The sequence below is a fragment of the Cyprinodon variegatus genome, unplaced genomic scaffold (assembly GCF_000732505.1).
Source record: "Cyprinodon variegatus isolate N-32 unplaced genomic scaffold, C_variegatus-1.0 Scaffold183, whole genome shotgun sequence".
Taxonomy (NCBI): domain Eukaryota; kingdom Metazoa; phylum Chordata; class Actinopteri; order Cyprinodontiformes; family Cyprinodontidae; genus Cyprinodon; species Cyprinodon variegatus.
In genome coordinates, this window is record NW_015150636.1 from 220,052 (window position 1) to 237,763 (window position 17,712).

At 36.6% G+C, this 17,712-nt stretch overlaps 2 protein-coding genes across 2 annotated transcripts in view; both read left to right on the top strand.

Annotated features, from left to right (window-relative positions):
* The window catches only part of LOC107087394 (F-box/WD repeat-containing protein 7-like), a 29,545-nt gene extending 24,684 nt beyond the window's left edge, over positions 1-4,861 (top strand). The window contains exons 11-13 of the mRNA XM_015378963.1: positions 545-688; positions 850-999; positions 4,121-4,861. Coding sequence (XP_015234449.1) covers positions 545-688; positions 850-999; positions 4,121-4,260 — 434 coding nt within the window. The 3' untranslated portion in view covers positions 4,261-4,861. The remainder of the gene's footprint in view (positions 1-544; positions 689-849; positions 1,000-4,120) is intronic.
* A 12,297-nt stretch (positions 4,862-17,158) lies between these two features.
* LOC107087403 (E3 ubiquitin/ISG15 ligase TRIM25-like) overlaps positions 17,159-17,712 on the top strand; it is a 13,129-nt gene continuing 12,575 nt past the window's right edge. Inside the window, exon 1 of the mRNA XM_015378972.1 lies at positions 17,159-17,710. Within this exon, the coding sequence (XP_015234458.1) occupies positions 17,191-17,710 (520 nt within the window). The 5' untranslated portion in view covers positions 17,159-17,190. The remainder of the gene's footprint in view (positions 17,711-17,712) is intronic.

The window sequence follows — 17,712 nt, forward strand, 5'->3', positions numbered from 1 at the left end:
ATCAGGGTGTTAGAAAGTCTAAATCTAAATCCATTGAAAAATCGGTGGTAAAACTTTAGCATTGATGTTCACACAAATTTTCCAAATAATATAGGCAAAATTTCAGTCTCTAGATGTCTAGAGTTTATAGAGGGATAACTTCAAACAGTTGTGGCTATGATTTCATAGAAGTGATGTACTATTAAGTATTGACTTAGGGTGGAATTACATATGCTTCTCTGATTTTTAAACATCAAAATTAATATTTTTCTTTCACTTTACTGTAAATAGCATACAAGGTCAACAAAATACATTCCCTTCTGCGGTTAGAGTGTGACCATAAGTGAATAATTACCATTACATGCTATAAAAATGTGATCAACTGGTTGAGTTTTCAGCTGGTTTAAGTCTTAGAGGTAATATATCAGATATGTTAAAAAAAGACACCCTCAAATGTCAACTTAACAAACCAGAGTTAATACATTTTCTTCATATGTAGTGAGTTTTGATTCCCCTTTAAGATAAAATGGTGTCATGCTAAAATGAACTTGAATTGTGTGTTTAGGTGCGTGCGTCCACACTCTGACTGGCCACCAGTCGCTGACGAGTGGGATGGAGCTTCGGGACAACATCCTGGTGTCTGGGAACGCCGACTCCACCGTACGAGTGTGGGACGTCCGAACAGGACAGTGTCTCCACACATTGCAAGGTGAGGCTTTAAATCTGGGCTGAATGTAGAAAACCGTTGATAAAATGTCTGATTAAACACCTGTTAGTTCTGTTGTGATCAAAGCCAGATGTCAGCGGAATATGAAGCTGACGTATCACCATTGTTTGATGCACGTTTTGACTTTTTGTTCTGGTTTTAAGGTCCCAATAAGCACCAGTCTGCAGTGACGTGCCTGCAGTTCTGCAGAGGTTTAGTTCTGTCCAGCTCCGATGATGGGACCGTCAAGCTGTGGGACCTGCGAACCGGAGCCTGGCTGCGGGACGTGGTGGCGCTGCAGAGCAGGGGATCAGGTCAGGAATAAACATTTTACCGAAACAAGTCAGAATATATTAGCATTAAACAATGGATGTATAAATGGAGTCAAAATGACATGTGGAGATGCAGCAGTAGATATCGGCTGTGGCTCCGTCACTCTGTGGCATATCAGCAAATTTAAATTCATTAATGCAGGAGTTTAAACTAGCAGGGATGAATTAGACAATGATTCTGTGTTATTCTGATGTTAATCTGACAGTACAATACTTTGCAAATCACAGTTTTTGTTGTTTTTTGTATTTAATTAGGTTGTTGACATGGTTGGCAGATATTGGTCTTAATGAGCTCAGATTCCACTAAAAGCCGTCCTTTTCTCTGGCTCAGTTTAGAGTTTTGACTTAGAGTAATCCTGCTTTTTAGAGTTCATTGCTTTGGGTTGTCCAAAAAGAACTGATTCTCAAATGTAATAGAAAGTTGTGTGTTTGCACCTTCATGCTTTCTCTCCCAGACCCTTTCCTGAGAAGAGATCTGTCAGAAAAAGCACTTCAAATAACTCTTTCCAATATACAGCATATGGATTAAATGACAATGTGACATGACGGCATTATTTAACAGAGTTTATATTACTCAGAACAGAGAAATAGCTGAGGTTAGAATGGTTACCATCAGGCTAATGGTTAAAAGAGGCAGTTTAACACATCATGACATCATTACATCATAGACATGTTGTATGTGAGTGGAGAAACATCCCTGGCCAACACAAGCAAGGCTCAGAGACAACTAAGTTGTCGGAGCCAGTTGAGCGATTCATTACTTTCTCCAAAAATGCCCTTTATTAAAAATCAGTTATAAACTTGATTTTAAATTAATACAGATTATCAGAAAGCAGCTTTACAATCTCAAGAAGATTTCTGATATCTGCCCAAAAAAAAGAATTTCTGCAACAGAAAGAAAGTCTATTTGCATAGAAAAAGGATTTGCTTTATATTTTTAAAGCTTTAGATTTGAGCTTTAAGGTTAAGTACGGTAGTACGGTGAGACTCTACTCAAGATTGTGGAATCATTGGTGTCATCATTTATTTGTGACTCTGTGAATACGTCGTTTTTATTTTATTTTTCTCCTTTTTACATATATATATTGTTAACTTTTTTTTTTTTTCTCTATGGACCTTTTTGTGTCTGGAATAAAGATTGATTGATTGATTGATTGATTGATTGATTGTTAATTTGCTTAATTTTTTTTGTTTTTTGAGTTTTTTTGGGGGTTTTTTTTTAGTTTTTACGGCACTAGTGGCTCGTTTTTACGATAGTAGGCTGACAGGAGAGGGGTTATTCTTTTTGTTTATTTATTATTAGGATCCCCATTAGCTGAGCTTTACACCCAGCTACTCTTCCTGAGGTCCACATCATTAAATGACAGTATACAATGCAAATTCATAAACATGTTTGACAGATGACAAATATCATATAAATATCAATAAGACTGAACATTCATAGAAAAGGGGAAAGTTGCAATTTAAAATTTTATGAGGTTACAATAAATTAGAATATGAAACTATTTCATTTATAGATAAGTTGCTCCTAAAAACTTCTTAAGTTGCATTTTAAAAGCAAATTTATGTACAATTTTAATGAGAATTAATGGCATTGAGTTCCATTCTTTCATTGCTCTGTAAGTAAAGGTGCATTTGAGAAAATTAGTTTTCACCCTAGAAATTACAAATCGTCCTTCAGCTGCATGTCTCGTGGCATTACCATGAGAGTCCAAATTATTCTTAAATTGAACAAACAGAAACAGTGGACTCTGGAGTTTTAAGATTTTCCACATTGAGAATAATAGCGAAGCTAGAGCCGTGTCATGAACCTTTAGCCAGCTTAGATTTGAATGCATGGTATTTATACTGGTCCTGTAAGAACAATTTAATGCACCACGGGCAGCTTTATTCATTATTAAATGTTTTCTTTTTGCATTTGACCATATTGTTTGACAGTAGTCAAGTTGAGAAATTATTAATGTTCTTACTCTAAGTTTAGTCAAATCGTCCGGCAAAAATTTGCTACATCTTCTCAATATAGCTAAAGCTCTGCCCATGTTCTTTACAACAGCTTCAGTGTGTCTTTACCAAGACACCAAGTTATGAGAGAGTGGGAGCATGGATGAAGATCGACTCAAACCCGTGTCGGCCCGCGTCGAGGACTAAGGCATACATACATACCCGTACATGGGTCGTGCGCGCTAACCACTGCTAACGTAATCTGCTTCTTATAATCACAGCTTATTTAAATCATGGATGAAGATCAATTGTAAACATTTCATTAGAACGTAGGAAGATTTGAAGTAAAGTAGAACCTTGGATGGTTTATGCTTTGATGGTGTAGAGCACAATATCATCTGCAAAGAAACAGATATAATGAGCAATCTAAGGGTTAAATAATGATCCCTGAGGAATACCTGCAGGTTTTTAAGGTTTATTTACAAAGAAATATGCCCCACTTTCCAGCAGAACCCACTGGATCAACAAAGAAGAGAGTTTATTTGCATAGAAAAAGCATTTGCTTTGTATTTTTAAAGCTTTAGATTTTAGCTTTGAGCTAATCTGCTTAATTTTTTTGTTTTGTTATTGAGTTTTTTTTTATTTTTGAGTTTTTACGGCACTAGTGGCTCGTTTTTTTTCGACAGTAGGCTAACAGGAAAGGGGGTATGAGAGAGGGGGAGCATGGATGAAGATCGACTCAAACCCGTGTCTGCCATGTCGAGGACTAAGGCATACATACATATCCGTACATGGGTCATGCGCGCTAACCACTGCGCCACCTGCACGCCCTTAATCTGCTTCTTACAATCACAGCTTACTTAAATCATGGATGAAGATCAATTGTAAACATTTCATTAAAACGTAGGAAGACGTGAAGTAAAGTAAAACCTTGGATGGTTTATGCTTTGATGGTGTAGAGCACAATATCATCTGCAAAGAAACAGATATAATGAGCAATCTAAGGGTTAAATAATGATCCCTGAGGAATATCTGCAAGTATTTAAGGTTTATTTACAAAGAAATATGCCCCACATTCCAGCAGAACCCACCCAAATAACAACGTTAAAACCACTTTAAACCTTAACACTTATGTATTTTTCTGTTCTACGTTGTTCCTCAGGTGGGGTGGTGTGGCGGATCAGGGCGTCTGACACCAGGCTGGTGTGCGCTGCAGGAAGCAGGAACGGCACCGAGGAGACCAAGCTGCTGGTGTTGGACTTTGACCTGGAAGACAGGAAGAAGGACACGGATTTAAAATGAGAGAGAAAAGGAAGTGGGCGTTATTTTTTAACAGCCACGCTACGGACACAAAGCGCATTTCTTTTGTTGTTGTTGACCAAAGTCCCGACTGAACCGATCAGTCACCTGTGAATGTTACAACATGAGCTGATTGGCCGACAGAGACAGACGGACGAAAAAAACCTGCTGCTGTTTTGATGAATCAAAAAGTGACTCAAACCATTTGTGATGCTCAGAATAATGGATGTAATATATGAATGTTTGACAGATTTATTTCAGAGAGAAAGCTCGAAGTTTTGAATGTAGCCATTTGAAGAGAAGCTACGAGGGCATTCAGACGAGGGCGTTGGCTCCTTTTCTTTTGCTGCTGTACCAATGAGCTGATGATGCCGTTCAAACTAACCAAACCGAAAAACTCAAGCGATGGAGGAGAGCGATTTTTTTTTTTTTTTTCCCCACTCATATTTAGTCAGTGTTGGTTTCAAAGTGGTGTTATTTCAGGTTGCTTTCTGCCGCTGTCTGTACTCAGCCTGTTCTGGTTCAGCCCTCTTCAGAACTGTTACATGTTCAGAAAACAAGCTGCTGTTTGTTCCAATCATGCAAAGTGGGATAACTAACCCCCGAAAAAAACACAACCAGAGCCTCACATCTGCAACAGCTGGATCACTTAAAACATTTGTCAGAAATAATGCAGTGAAATGACTTTGAGCTGCAGCAGTTTGGCAGGTCTGGCTAATCCCTCAGCTGCTAAAAATAGAAGGAAAGAATGAAAACAGAACTTCTAGTAAAGGATGATTTTACCTGATGAGTAGTGTAAAGCAGTTATTTATTACAGACCTTAATTTTGCTGGGTTATTGCACACTTCATCTTTTTCCTATCTTCCAAACTATGTCAGTCAGTCATAACTTTTTTTGATGATAAATCTGGAAAAAAATATAAAAATTAAGATAGGTACAAGTCCGATTAAAGTTTAGGAAGTTTTTTTTTTTAAATGTTCTACAAAATAAACTAAAATAAAATTAATAAAAAAATCACAAAATGATTTAAAAGGAGCGTTTAAGGAGTGAGAATCCATCCATCTTTAGAGCTCCATAACTCAGCCATACTTAATAGAGACACCATTAGGATCAATACGTCTCTAATCGTCTAAATTAGCCTTTTTTCATAACTTCTATGGTTCTTAAGCAGTTGCACTTTAACTCCAACGTTTTTATGTCTTAAACCTTTAATCTGTGAAATAACTCAAAACAATACTTTTATCTTCACATGTAGGACTTAGTTTTCTGTCAAATCACCTCCTGGTGCTGATTTTACAAGCCTTAAGTTTTCTGTTTCTAATGCTTATTTACCTGACTGCAAAAGGTGCTTCTTTTTTTTTTTTATTTTTTTTTTTTTTTTACAATTGGTACAATTGAAAACAGGTTCTAGATTGTCATTCTTACAAAAAAATTTTAATAATAATTTATTATTTAGAGTATTTATTATTACATTTATTAAACTTTCTCACTGAGAAGCCGCAGCACATGTGCAATATGGATTAAATCAGTAGAAATGACTTCCCAAACTCATAAAATCAAGACTAACAACCAGTTTTAAGACCCACAGAGGACTATTATGTGAACAATATCTTCCAACTAGTGGTGAATGGGGGAATTACACATTAATAAAATCATATAAATCATAGCAACTGTTAATGCCAATGTAGAACTCTAGCTCCTCCTCTTGCCTGTTGCTCCCCAAAAAGGCATTTATCAGCTTAGTAATTAGATATTACATTATTGCTTCATTTTTTTTTTCTCAACATTTTTTAAGTAACAGTTGAGTTTGGGCAAAAGTACACTTGGAAAAATTATATATTTACCTTCAAAAAAGTTTTGCTTTTTCAAATGTTTGACTTTAGAGTATGTATGTATATATATATATATATAGGCCTATATCCATAAATAGAGATTCTTTAAATGTTACAGAATAAAGGATAAAGGCCGGCCATTTTTTATCTCCCTTTTGAGGATAGGGAAAAATAAAATCATAATTGAATTTGAAAAAAAATTGCATTGTTGTACCACAAAAATCCCCTGCAGCAGCAAACCTTCGAATTGCTGCTGATTTATTTTATTCAGCCTGATAAGCTTGTTGTTAAATATAACAAACAAAGAGGCAGGATAGTGGTACATCTTATGAAAACAGATGGCATTTATCACCTTGTGCCTTTTTTTTTTCTTTCCCTTTTTGTAGCCAAACCCACATTCCTTACTGGATAGAAAGGAAGAAAAAAACAAAATACACAGCAGTAAATTTTCAACTACTTCTTCAGTTAAATATTTATCAAATTTTTACAGTTTTACCCCAAAATGGTTACTTAGAAATAGGACATTGGGTTACATATTTTGCACAACCATTTGTACCTTTTTTCTGTCTTAATAGTTCTTGCTTAATGTTCTAAACATTACCAATATTTTTATCCGGTTATTAAAGCATTGAACAGCAGATGTAATGCACGACACTGTTTTCAGTAGAAATACAAACATTTAGCAGCAGAGAGGCAGATTATCTTTCCTAATGCTCTGCTTTCATATCTGCCGCTTCATGTTTATGGAACTTCAGATAAATTACATTTACTTTTCTTCTTTAGAAGCAAAAGTTAACTAAATTGTGTTATATGCAAGACTAACAAAATTAATCTTTTTATTCCCAAAACCACACTTTGGAACGGAATGTAATCACCCATGCATTCAGGGAGCTTGGTTTATTTATTTGTTGTTTTGTAATTCTGCATTAATGATGTCCTTTTTGTGTATTTATTTATGTTTGCACTGCTAAGACCTAATTAGATCTGTCTATATGTTTATCCCTAGATTATAAACTAAATCCCAGTAAACCAGATTTAACTTTAATCTAATGAACCCAAGAGAACACTTTATACATTTAGCATCACCTCAGCCTGAATTGGTTTAAAATGCAAATATATTTCCTGACAGTGGTTCAATGATTTATATGCAGGCTTCTAAATAAATACATGTGGCTTCAGTTTTTAGACTTTGCCACTTTATTTCTATTTTTTCATTTACAGGAAGCATACAGAGAGAAAAACTGATTCTGAAAAACTAAATATTTCTAACATGGGTACTTTAGGTCTCATGGTTAATTTCAGTTTTCAGTTTTATGGTGTAAAATACTCTTCTTTCTGTAATTATCATGTTTCCCCTCGGCTATTGAAACACATAAAAAAAGGATAAATAATTGAAACCGGTTGCTTGCTGCAGACGTTAATTCAATAAGCCGGTGTTGCCAGGCAACTCTTCCAGCCAGTGAGCAGAGTTTGGACTGTATCTTCCCCCAGCAACAAGTGGTATTTCAGGCAGGAGGGTTGACCTTTTGCAGGTGTGAGGCTCTCTGACGAACATAATCTGTGAAATAGTGTACATAAAGAGAGGATGTACATAGTGAACTTTTTTATAATGGAGAAAAAAAAGAGAAAATATTGTCCTGGTTGAATGAAATAAAAAGTACTGGATGAATGAATATGGATCAATAAACATGAGTTTTCTAAAACAGACTGCTGCTCTTTACTATGCTTATATACTCTCATACAGTAGATCTTATTACACAAATATATAAGTCCAGCCTGTGTGATTAATAATATTTCAGTTTTTACTTTTCATCCAATTATATTATCTACAAATTAAGATCCTATTACAAGCTGTCTAATTCCATTACAGAAGAAAACAGTGAAATTTAGTTAATCAAATGGCAATTAGTAAAAGTCCAATTATATAATGAAGTCCAACTGACAGCATGAGGCAACAGTAGAGAGGAAGTATTCCCTTTAGACAAGAAGAACCCTCCAGCAGAACTTGATTCAGTCTCATTGGACATTTTTAGCAACTAGCTACAACTTAAAAGCCTAATAAATAGACACGGAAAGAAAAAAAAAATTACATTCACTATAGCAGTTTCTATGGGGCTAACAGAGTTAAAGGCACCAATAGCTGGTAGCTTTAAACACAAATTCTTTTCACCCAAGTAGTTTTTCAGTCTTTATAATTCAAATATTTCAAACTTTCAAGGTAAATAATTGATAAAAAGACACACTGCAAAAACAATCTAGAAATGAGGAAAAAAAAGTCTTAAATTAATTACATTAACTCTTAATTTGAGCAGGAAAATAAGATGATTTGCCAATGGAATTTGTATTTTTACTCTTAAAATTAGATAATTAGATCATATGCACTTGAAATAAGACAATGTAATCGTTTTTTCTTATTTTAAATGTAAATTGTCTTGTTCCACTGACAAAGTGTTACACTTACCACATTAATTCAAGAAAAAATGCACTTATAAAAAAAAAAAATGACTCATTGAGATTCAAATTTTTTGCAGTGCAAAGAAAATGACTTTTCTTCATTTTGAACATCTGTGACTGAAAGGATCTGGGCTCATAAATGTAACAGCAGGGATGGTGGAAGCAGACTTTGTGGCTTTGGGCCCCCATCAAGCACAATGAGCCCCAAAAAGAACTTAAATCACACAGAACAGGCTAATTAGAGGTTGTAAATAAAGTTATTTCTCCACGGATGCTTATGAAGACAAGATGAAACTGCCCTTTCCTCTAAATCTACAGCTGGTGGCAGCTTTAGAAAGCAATTACTTCATTTTTATTCCCTGTTATTTCTTCCCATTATTCCTTTCTCATTATTTTTCTTAAAATTTAATGCTTGACAAGAACACATTTTGACACATTTCTTATATGAAGGGAAATTTGTAAGACAATAATGCATCCAGCTGCTTAGACTCCCTCTTTTATGAAAATATAATGAATAACTTAATGTTATTAAAGAGACCTTTTATTAAAGTAAGTGCATTAGGAAACATGTCATATTGATGAATTACACATATACCAATGTTTTCAATTTGCTTTTCTTTGTTATATTTTACAGAGAATAGAAAACATGACACTTAAGTTCAGTATATTACATAAGACCAATGAAACAGCTAAAGAGCAGAATTTAAAACTGCAAATGTAAAGACACCATAAAAAAAGCAGATAGGTGGCTCTGTAGTTGGCGGGCCTGCTGGAAATTCTTGAGCCAATGCTGCTTGTTTTATAAACTGCAAAGTGGTCCTGCATCAAAATGACCACTTGCATTCAGGAGACTATACATGTTTGACTCTATTTGTCTTTTACAAACAACACTGTTCCTTGAGAATCTCTCATTTTACCTGGATTTATTTTATATAAAGATGCATAATATAGTTAGAGGGAAATTTTGGCAGCTTAGTAAGGACACTTAAGAAAAATCAGAAGTGCATCAGTAGTCACCATGATAGTGAAGTGCTGGTACTGTAATAAGGAAGGAGTTTGGAAGAGAAGAATGATCCTATCTATTGATTGTTTGTTTAGCATAGTGACTTACCGACTGTCATATCCACTATATTGCTTAAATATGAAGAAAAAAAAGACTTATCTCAATTTGTTGTGCTTTTTTGCATTATATAATTATGAATCTTTTTATCAGGAGCTGTATTGTTTTTCTGCAATCTTTTATGTAACAGGATTGTGAGGGACTGAGGTAAGAAGCCTGAGGAGTCACAGGGATAAATTCAAAAATATGGTTTTTAAGTTTGTTTTAAAAAGCAATCTTACAAAAAATAAATGGGTTCAACACTCATAAAAGACACCAACCAAAATCACAAAATTTTATTAAAGCAAATTGTGCTCAAACTAACTGACTGAATAACCACACACAACTTACCTAACAAAGAAATGGCAAACAACGGTGTATATATACCCTGGCTGACCAGACCAATAACACAATAGGGGTAATTAAATCTGAAAAACACACGAAGCAAAAAGACAATTGATACTATTACTTTGTCTTTGGTGCTCAGACCTCAGCAGGAAAATTCGCTCTTAATTTTGATAGATATGCATGAACAGGAGCAAAGAAAAGGGCTGTTTCCCCCTCAGGCCTGAAACTGGTGGTGGAGTGGAGATAGATGAAGTTGGTCAGTCTGTAGACTGCTGGTTAGAGAGACGGTCTGCTGAGCTTTATGGGGAGATCCAGTGGACTGCGTGAGCCGATACTAGAGCTTCACTCAGGGACCTGGAAGATGGAAGCCCAGTTTGGATAACACAGGTTGAGAGAACCTGTCCATGATGAGCAAGCATGAAGCGACAGTGGAGAGGAAAAACTCCCCATTGGGAAGAAACATCTGCCAGAACCAGGCTCAACATTGTGGTTTTCTGCCGGACCAGTTGAGATGAGACAGTCAGATGAAGCTGTAGCCACAATGGTGGAGGAGGGGATGGAGGTGCGTTGAAACTGTTTCATCTGAATGAAGTCGCATAGCGCAACCACCACCTGCGCACAGGAGAGACAAAAGTAAGAGGAACTTTGGATGCCGATTGGCTTTTGTGGAGGTGTGGTTCAAAGCTGATTGGCTGTGTCGCAGGTGGATGTAGGAGAGCAATGAGTTTTTTCAGTTGAACATCCGCCTAGGCTCCATTAAAACTAATCAAACAATCACAAATTACAAAACAGCAGTACAGTTAGGTCTGGAAACAAATTAAAGTGAAAACAAGCTGCAAAACACCAACTGCAAAACAAATCCTAAGTGAAATGCAAAAAAGAGAAAAATAAGGAAAATTCAAATTCCCCACCTCACAAAATAAAACAAAAATGTCTTACCGGTACTTCATACTTTGCATTACAGGTGCTATTTTACACACCTTCATATGATTTTGGTTTTATAATGGAGAGCTTCAGTGTTTCTCTACATTTGTGTAACTTTTTTTGTTGGAAGGATGTAGTGCCAATTTAACAAACATCACCCATGTGCATTTCTTTCAAATAATAAATTATTTTCTGTCCAAAGTTCCTTTCCTGCTCTGGATAGTGTTCTTAATGTTAACCTATGAAAGGTGAAGGAAAAGGAGTTGGGCTTCAAATATAACAATACAGAATCAGCCTCTGTTCAGACGGAGTAATAGAAAAAAAACTACTGCTAAATCAGTCTGATTGATATAAATCCCTTAGACAAATACCTTTTTATTTTAAAACATCATCCAAGGTTTTCTTTGCATTTTATTCTGAAATGCAGGTGGCGTCTAAATAATACAGAAAATACAAAAAAAATTAGACTGAAACAAACAATTGGATAAGTACTTAAATAAACGTTAACTTAATTCAATTGTAAAAATGTAATCAAGCAGTATGTGGAAGTTTATTGAGAGATTTTCATTTTGAAATAACTAAAATTTTGAAGTAAATTTTTTATAAAAAATACAAGAAGATTTGAATGTATTCATTTTACACTAGAATGAAGTTCAGCTCTAAGCCTTCGTCTTCCCACTCATTTCCTGTCTGAATCTCAGAGCAGAGCTTGGTGTTTTGGTACGTGGGAGTTGGTGGGAGAGTGGAGCGGATAAGTTACGCAACAAGAACTGGGCTCGGAGTCCAGAACAAGAAGCAAAGACGTAGGAGGTGTGTGTATGTTTCTCTAAGCTTCATTAATAAAACAAAGCCCAAATCCCAAACATCCTCCTGCTCTTGCTTCTTAGTATTCAACATGTGTGCATTGTTTTCCTCCTGCTTTCTGCATACACTTAGATGGTTCTTTTATGAGCTTTTACATATAAAATATACAAAATATGATGCATCATGGTAAACCAGAAGAAGGAAAAGGAAAACAAGAATGAAAAAAGGCTCTGACAATAAAAGAAGTAGAGAAAGGAGGGATAAGTAATACTAAAAGAAAACTGAATATGGTTAAAGAAAACTAAAATCAAATTTAAGTATAAGTAAAAAAAGAGTTAATTCAAGTGAATAAAGAACAAATGAAGTAAGTGAAGAGATAAAGGAGAAATCGGATATAATTAGTAACTTCATAATAGATAAGTTCTGCTGTTTTTGTTTATCATCCAGCTCACTTCTTTCCTCTGGAGTCCATGTTTCCATGTGAGTTACTGTTGCTACCCGACAGGATTCTGTATTCTGCTGTCAAACCTCCTGGGTCATGGATCAGAGATGTTTTGGAGATGTTAGAACAACATGATTATTCTCAAACATGCTCACACAAACACATGGACTTTAGAGGTATACTGAGAAATAAAAGGTTTAAGCTTCAAATGGACAGAACCTTATATATCTGTGGACAGAAATGGAGCACATATATATATATAAATCACGAATAACGAGGGAAAAAAGCATTACATGTATGGATTTAATTAGTATGATTTATTCTCTATACAGTTTTTACTATTGCATTGTTATCACCATGTAAAGGAGATTAACTACAGAGCAATACAAAAGCACTTTTTTATGTAGTTTGATTGACCCAGGTTTCCCTAAATATTAAAGATCAGGGGACACAGAAGAAATATCGCGGTAAGGTTGCAGAGACGTTTTATGGGAGTTTTTTAATATCTCTCACTGCCCTGTTCAGTTCATGTTGTGAAGTGAAAAAACGACCAAGATGTGATAACCACTGGTAGCTCAATTCACTGGCAACAGTTATAGTACTGGAGCTGATGATTAGGTGGCCAGTTTTGCTATTCTTTGTTTCTGTAATGTTATATTTCCCAGCCTATAACAGCATCTATTAAGACCCTTCTGCACCAGTTCTTCAGATAGGAAAACAATATAAATCAGCATGTGCAATATTTGCTACATTTATGCTTAAATAAGTCTCCCCTAATATAAGTCATAAAAAAATAAAAAAAAAACTCTTCCTCACCCATCGCGGGTGGTCTTCCGCCTTTTTCTACCAGAGGCCTGAGAGCTTGAGGGTTCTGCGCAGTATCTTTGCTGTTCCTAGAACTGCACTCTTCTGTACTGAGATGTCTGATGTATTTCCAGGGATCTGCTGTAACCAATCTTGAAGTTTGGGGGTCACTGCCCCAAGTGCCCCAATGACCACGGTTACCACTGATGCCTTGACCTTCCACGTTTTCTCCAGCTATTTATACATATATATATATATATATATATATATATATATATATATATATATATATATCACATACAGTTTGTCACAGTCAGAAAAACAGAACTACAATGGAAAACAGGCTCCAACATCTATAAACAAAAGTGTTGATGGAAGCAGCACAGCTGATATTTCTCACCAGCATGGTGTCACAGCCAAACAGGAACAGGAAAGATTAAGCTATTATGATAAAAAGCTGAGAGAGCATAACGTTGAAGATTGAACTAACAAATACTGCAGAATGGGACCATAGAGAAGAATTACGTAGAATTATGAAAAGTGTTCCCTATGTCCTCCAGCAGTCTAAGCCTATAGCAGCCTAACTATAGAGATAGCTCAGGATAACCTGAGCCACTCTAACTATAAGCTTTATTAAGAAGGAGTTTTAAGCCTAGCCTTAAAAGTAGACAGGGAGTCTGTCTCACGGACTAAAACTGGTAGTTGGTTCCACAGGAGAGAAGCCTAATAACTAAAATATCTGCCTCCCATTCTATTTTTAGAAATTCTAGGAATCCCTAGTAAACTTGCAGATTGAGAGCAATTCTGGATTTAACAGGAAGCCATTAAGAGAAGCTAGAATAGGAGAGATATGATCTCTCTTTTTAATTTTCATCAGAACTCTTGCTGCAGCATTTTGGATCAGCTGAAGACTTTTAACTACAGTTTGTGGACTTCCTGATAGTAAAGAATTACAATAGTCCAGCCTTGAAGTAACAAATGCATGGACTGGTTTCTCAGCATCAATCCTGGACAGGAGATTTCTCATTTTTGCAATATTCTGCAGATGAAAGAAGGAAATTTTAGAAACCTCTTTGATATGGGATTTAAATGACAGGTCTGAAAAATAACGCAAAGATTTTTTACTTTATTATCTGAAATCAATTGGGATGGCAAGTTCAACAGAGCTATGGCTGTGGGTGAGTCCGGCAGCTGTATTAAAAAGAAATCTAAGATTATTCTTATTCCCCTCTGTTAATGCCAAGCAATGCTAAATTGCTTTACAAAGGGTCATCTTATACAGAAGTAAACTGTTTTTCCAGACTAGCTATGTAGACTGCCATTTACTCTCCAGTTTTCTAGCATTTTGCTTCAAAATGCATAGCTCTGCATTAAACTGCTAACTGTTTTCAAATGTTTTCTTTTTCAAAGGAGTTATATTTTCTAAGACAGTATGTAGAGAACTAGCAACACCATCAACAAAATCATCATCCTGTGAAGTGGAATAAGCTAAATAAAAGGGAATATCTTAGGTATGCTAATCGTAGAAATGTTGTTTTATTATGCTACGGTCACAAAGAATGTGGTGCCTAACCCAAATTATCAAGTAAATATGTTCCAAACTGACAGAGATGCCCAACATTTAGCAGAACTTCTATAATCATGAGATAAACTGTGATTTTCTGTCAGAAATTATTCCCATGGAAGGTTGTGGAGGAGGAAAACCTCCTGAGCCAAGATTAACCTTATCTCTTTAGCTAAAAGGATCTTCTTACCCACTTCTTGGAACATTGCTGGGACATTTCTCAAAACAAAAGGCATATGCAGATATTCATAATGACAAGTAGGAATATTAGAAGCAGTTTTCCATTCATCTCCTTTTGTGATACTAGTGAGATATTAAACCTTACTAAGAACTTGTTTGGGGAGAAAATGCACCATGAATAAGATCAAAAGCTGAATTAATGCAGGGAAAGACAGTATGGATTCTTAACAGTTGTACTGTAAAGACCCTGTAAAAAAATCTAGGCCTAGTAAAAGATAATGCCAGCATCAATGCACTTACTCATGTCTTTGTCTTCCAAAGAAGAGAGAGAATAATGCCACTCTGGGATGTGACATACCTGGAAGCAGGTATGTCCGCAGCCATATTATCAGTGAGAAGGAAGGCTGGAGCCCGAATCGTATTAATTAACTCCATAAAGTAATAGAATTCAGCAAGGATTTTAGACAGTTTTGTGTAGGTATCATCGACTGAGCATATTTAAGACTTATTAATTTATTAGCCTGTCAGTCAAAATGTGAGCTATCTTTCTTAAGCCAGAAGGTATGTGGCTTTATTGATTAAAAAAACTGCATTTAATAAATGGCATTTAACAATCTTAGGCCAGAAATCATCACTATTGGGGATGTTGAGCTTTGGCTTCTTAATGTACTAGTGTGGTGACAGCAGGTTGACATTATTGTAGACCTTAGAGGCTATTAAAGTGAACCCTTGGTTTGAGGTTGAGGTTTTATCCACATGTCCCGCATTAGAAAACACATGGATTAATCTTGAGCTTTACAAACCTGTGCAGTTGGCAGGTATCTGTGGAGAAAAAAACCTGGTAGAAGCCAATGAAGCTGAAATAGTTGTCAGGGCACAGGACGCAAAGAGGAACAGAGGGAGGCAGATTTAGACTGACAGTTCCAGGGGACTGTCAGGAGGTGTCAGTCTAGAAGCAGAAACAAGGTTGATGTCCAGAGATCAGAAGCCAGGGGAATATCTAACCTGGCAAAGCAGAATAAGGAAACCCAATAGGAAGAGACGTAATCGATATCAGGCAGGCTGAAAAATAACGCCGGATATTTTCCCAGATGATAGTTTTCGATAATCTGGCAATGTTTTTCAACCAGAGACCACTCTATAAAGCAGGACAACAGTTGCAGTGAATGAGTCATGATTAGAGTGCAGGAGGAGGGGTATTCACAATTAGGCAATACTAGGCATTTACTTTGGGCCCCCAAGTTCCTAGGGGCCCCATAAAACTCTGGTTATGTGTATGGTAAATACAACTATTCCTTATTTGTGCACAATAATTATGTTTTTGATAAAAATCTTTGGCTAAGATGCTATGAGAACGCTTATAATATTAGGTGTGTCCCTTCAATCTCCACCATATTGGATCAGTCAATTTGCTGCACATGTTCAGAAAAGTCCAAACAGAGAGCAACAAACCATCCATCCATTATCTGACACGCTTATCCCAATTGGGGTCACGAGGGGTGCTGGTGCCTATCCCCAGCTGTCAGCAGGCAAGAGGCGGGGTAAACCCTGGACAGGTTGCCAGTCCATTACAGGGCAACACAGAGACACACAGGACAAACAACCATTCACGCACTCACTCATACCTAAGGACAATTTAGAGAAGCCAATTAAAATTTTTGGACTGTGGAAGGAAGCTGGAGTACCTGGAGAGAACCCACACATGCTCAGGGAGACCCTGGGGCAGGAATCAAACCCTGTACCTTCTTGCTGCAAGGCAGCAGTGCTAACCATTGCAGCACTGAGCATCCAGCAGAAAACCATTTGAAAACAAACGGTCCAAAGAGCAATGTTGCCAACTTAGCGCTTTTGTCGCTATATTTAGCGACTTTTCAGACCCCTCTAGCAATTTCATTTTACAAAAGCTCCTAGCGCCAAATCTAGCAACTTTGTTCTGCTACTGGAGACTTTGGCAACAACATATAAAAGCACCTAACTCTGTTCTCCAGAGCAAATAGATTGGTAATCTACCCCTGAGTGCACGCAAGGCAGATGGGGGTAGAAACAATGATCCAAGTTGATCCAGCAAGACAGGAGCATATTGACCTGAATAATGGAAAACAAAACTTTATTTAAACATTTTGTTACAATAAAGTTGCTAATCAGTACCCTTTTAATAAATAGTTCCCGGATACACAGTCAGTATTTTGATTGTCAGATTTCTGTATCTCTGCAACACCTGTAAATTATTTAGCAAGTGGAAATATGATTAATATAAAAATAATGGCTGATTAGTAAGGGATGTTGGCTTGTTGTTGTTTTGGTCTGCATGTATGATCATACAGAGAGAGAGGGAAGTGTTACGTCCTTTCCGTTGCTAAGGTTTGAAGCTCCTCCTTCTTCTTCATATGAAACACAGAAAGCTCTACCTTTGAACGTCAGTGTGCTGCCTAGTTCCAGGTATACGGAGGTAAATCTCATACAGGTGTTACTAAGAGCTAAAATGGCAGGGAGAGGATTTCAGCTGGAACGAACAAACTTCTCTTGTGCCATCTGTTCTGATTTATTTAAGGATCCGGTGACTATTCCCTGTGGACACAGCTACTGTATGAACTGCATTACAGATCACTGGGATGTAGAGGATCAGAGGAGGATCTACAGCTGCCCTCAGTGCAGGAAAGAGTTCAGCCTGAGGCCTGTCCTGGTAAAAAACTCCAAGTTAGAAGTTTTAGTCGAAAAGTTTAAATATGCAGGAAACCTATTTGCTGATCACTGCTCTGCTGGACCTGAAGATGTGACCTGTGATGTCTGCACTGGGAGGAAAAGGAAAGCTGACAAGTCCTGTCTGGTCTGTATGGCTTCCTACTGTGAGAACCACCTCCAACCTCACTATGATGCTCCACCATTAAAGAGACACAATCTGGTCGACCCCTCCAAGAATCTCCAGGAGAACATCTGCTATCATCATGATGAGGTGATGAGGATCTTCTGTCGTACTGATCAGCAGTGTATCTGTTATCTCTGC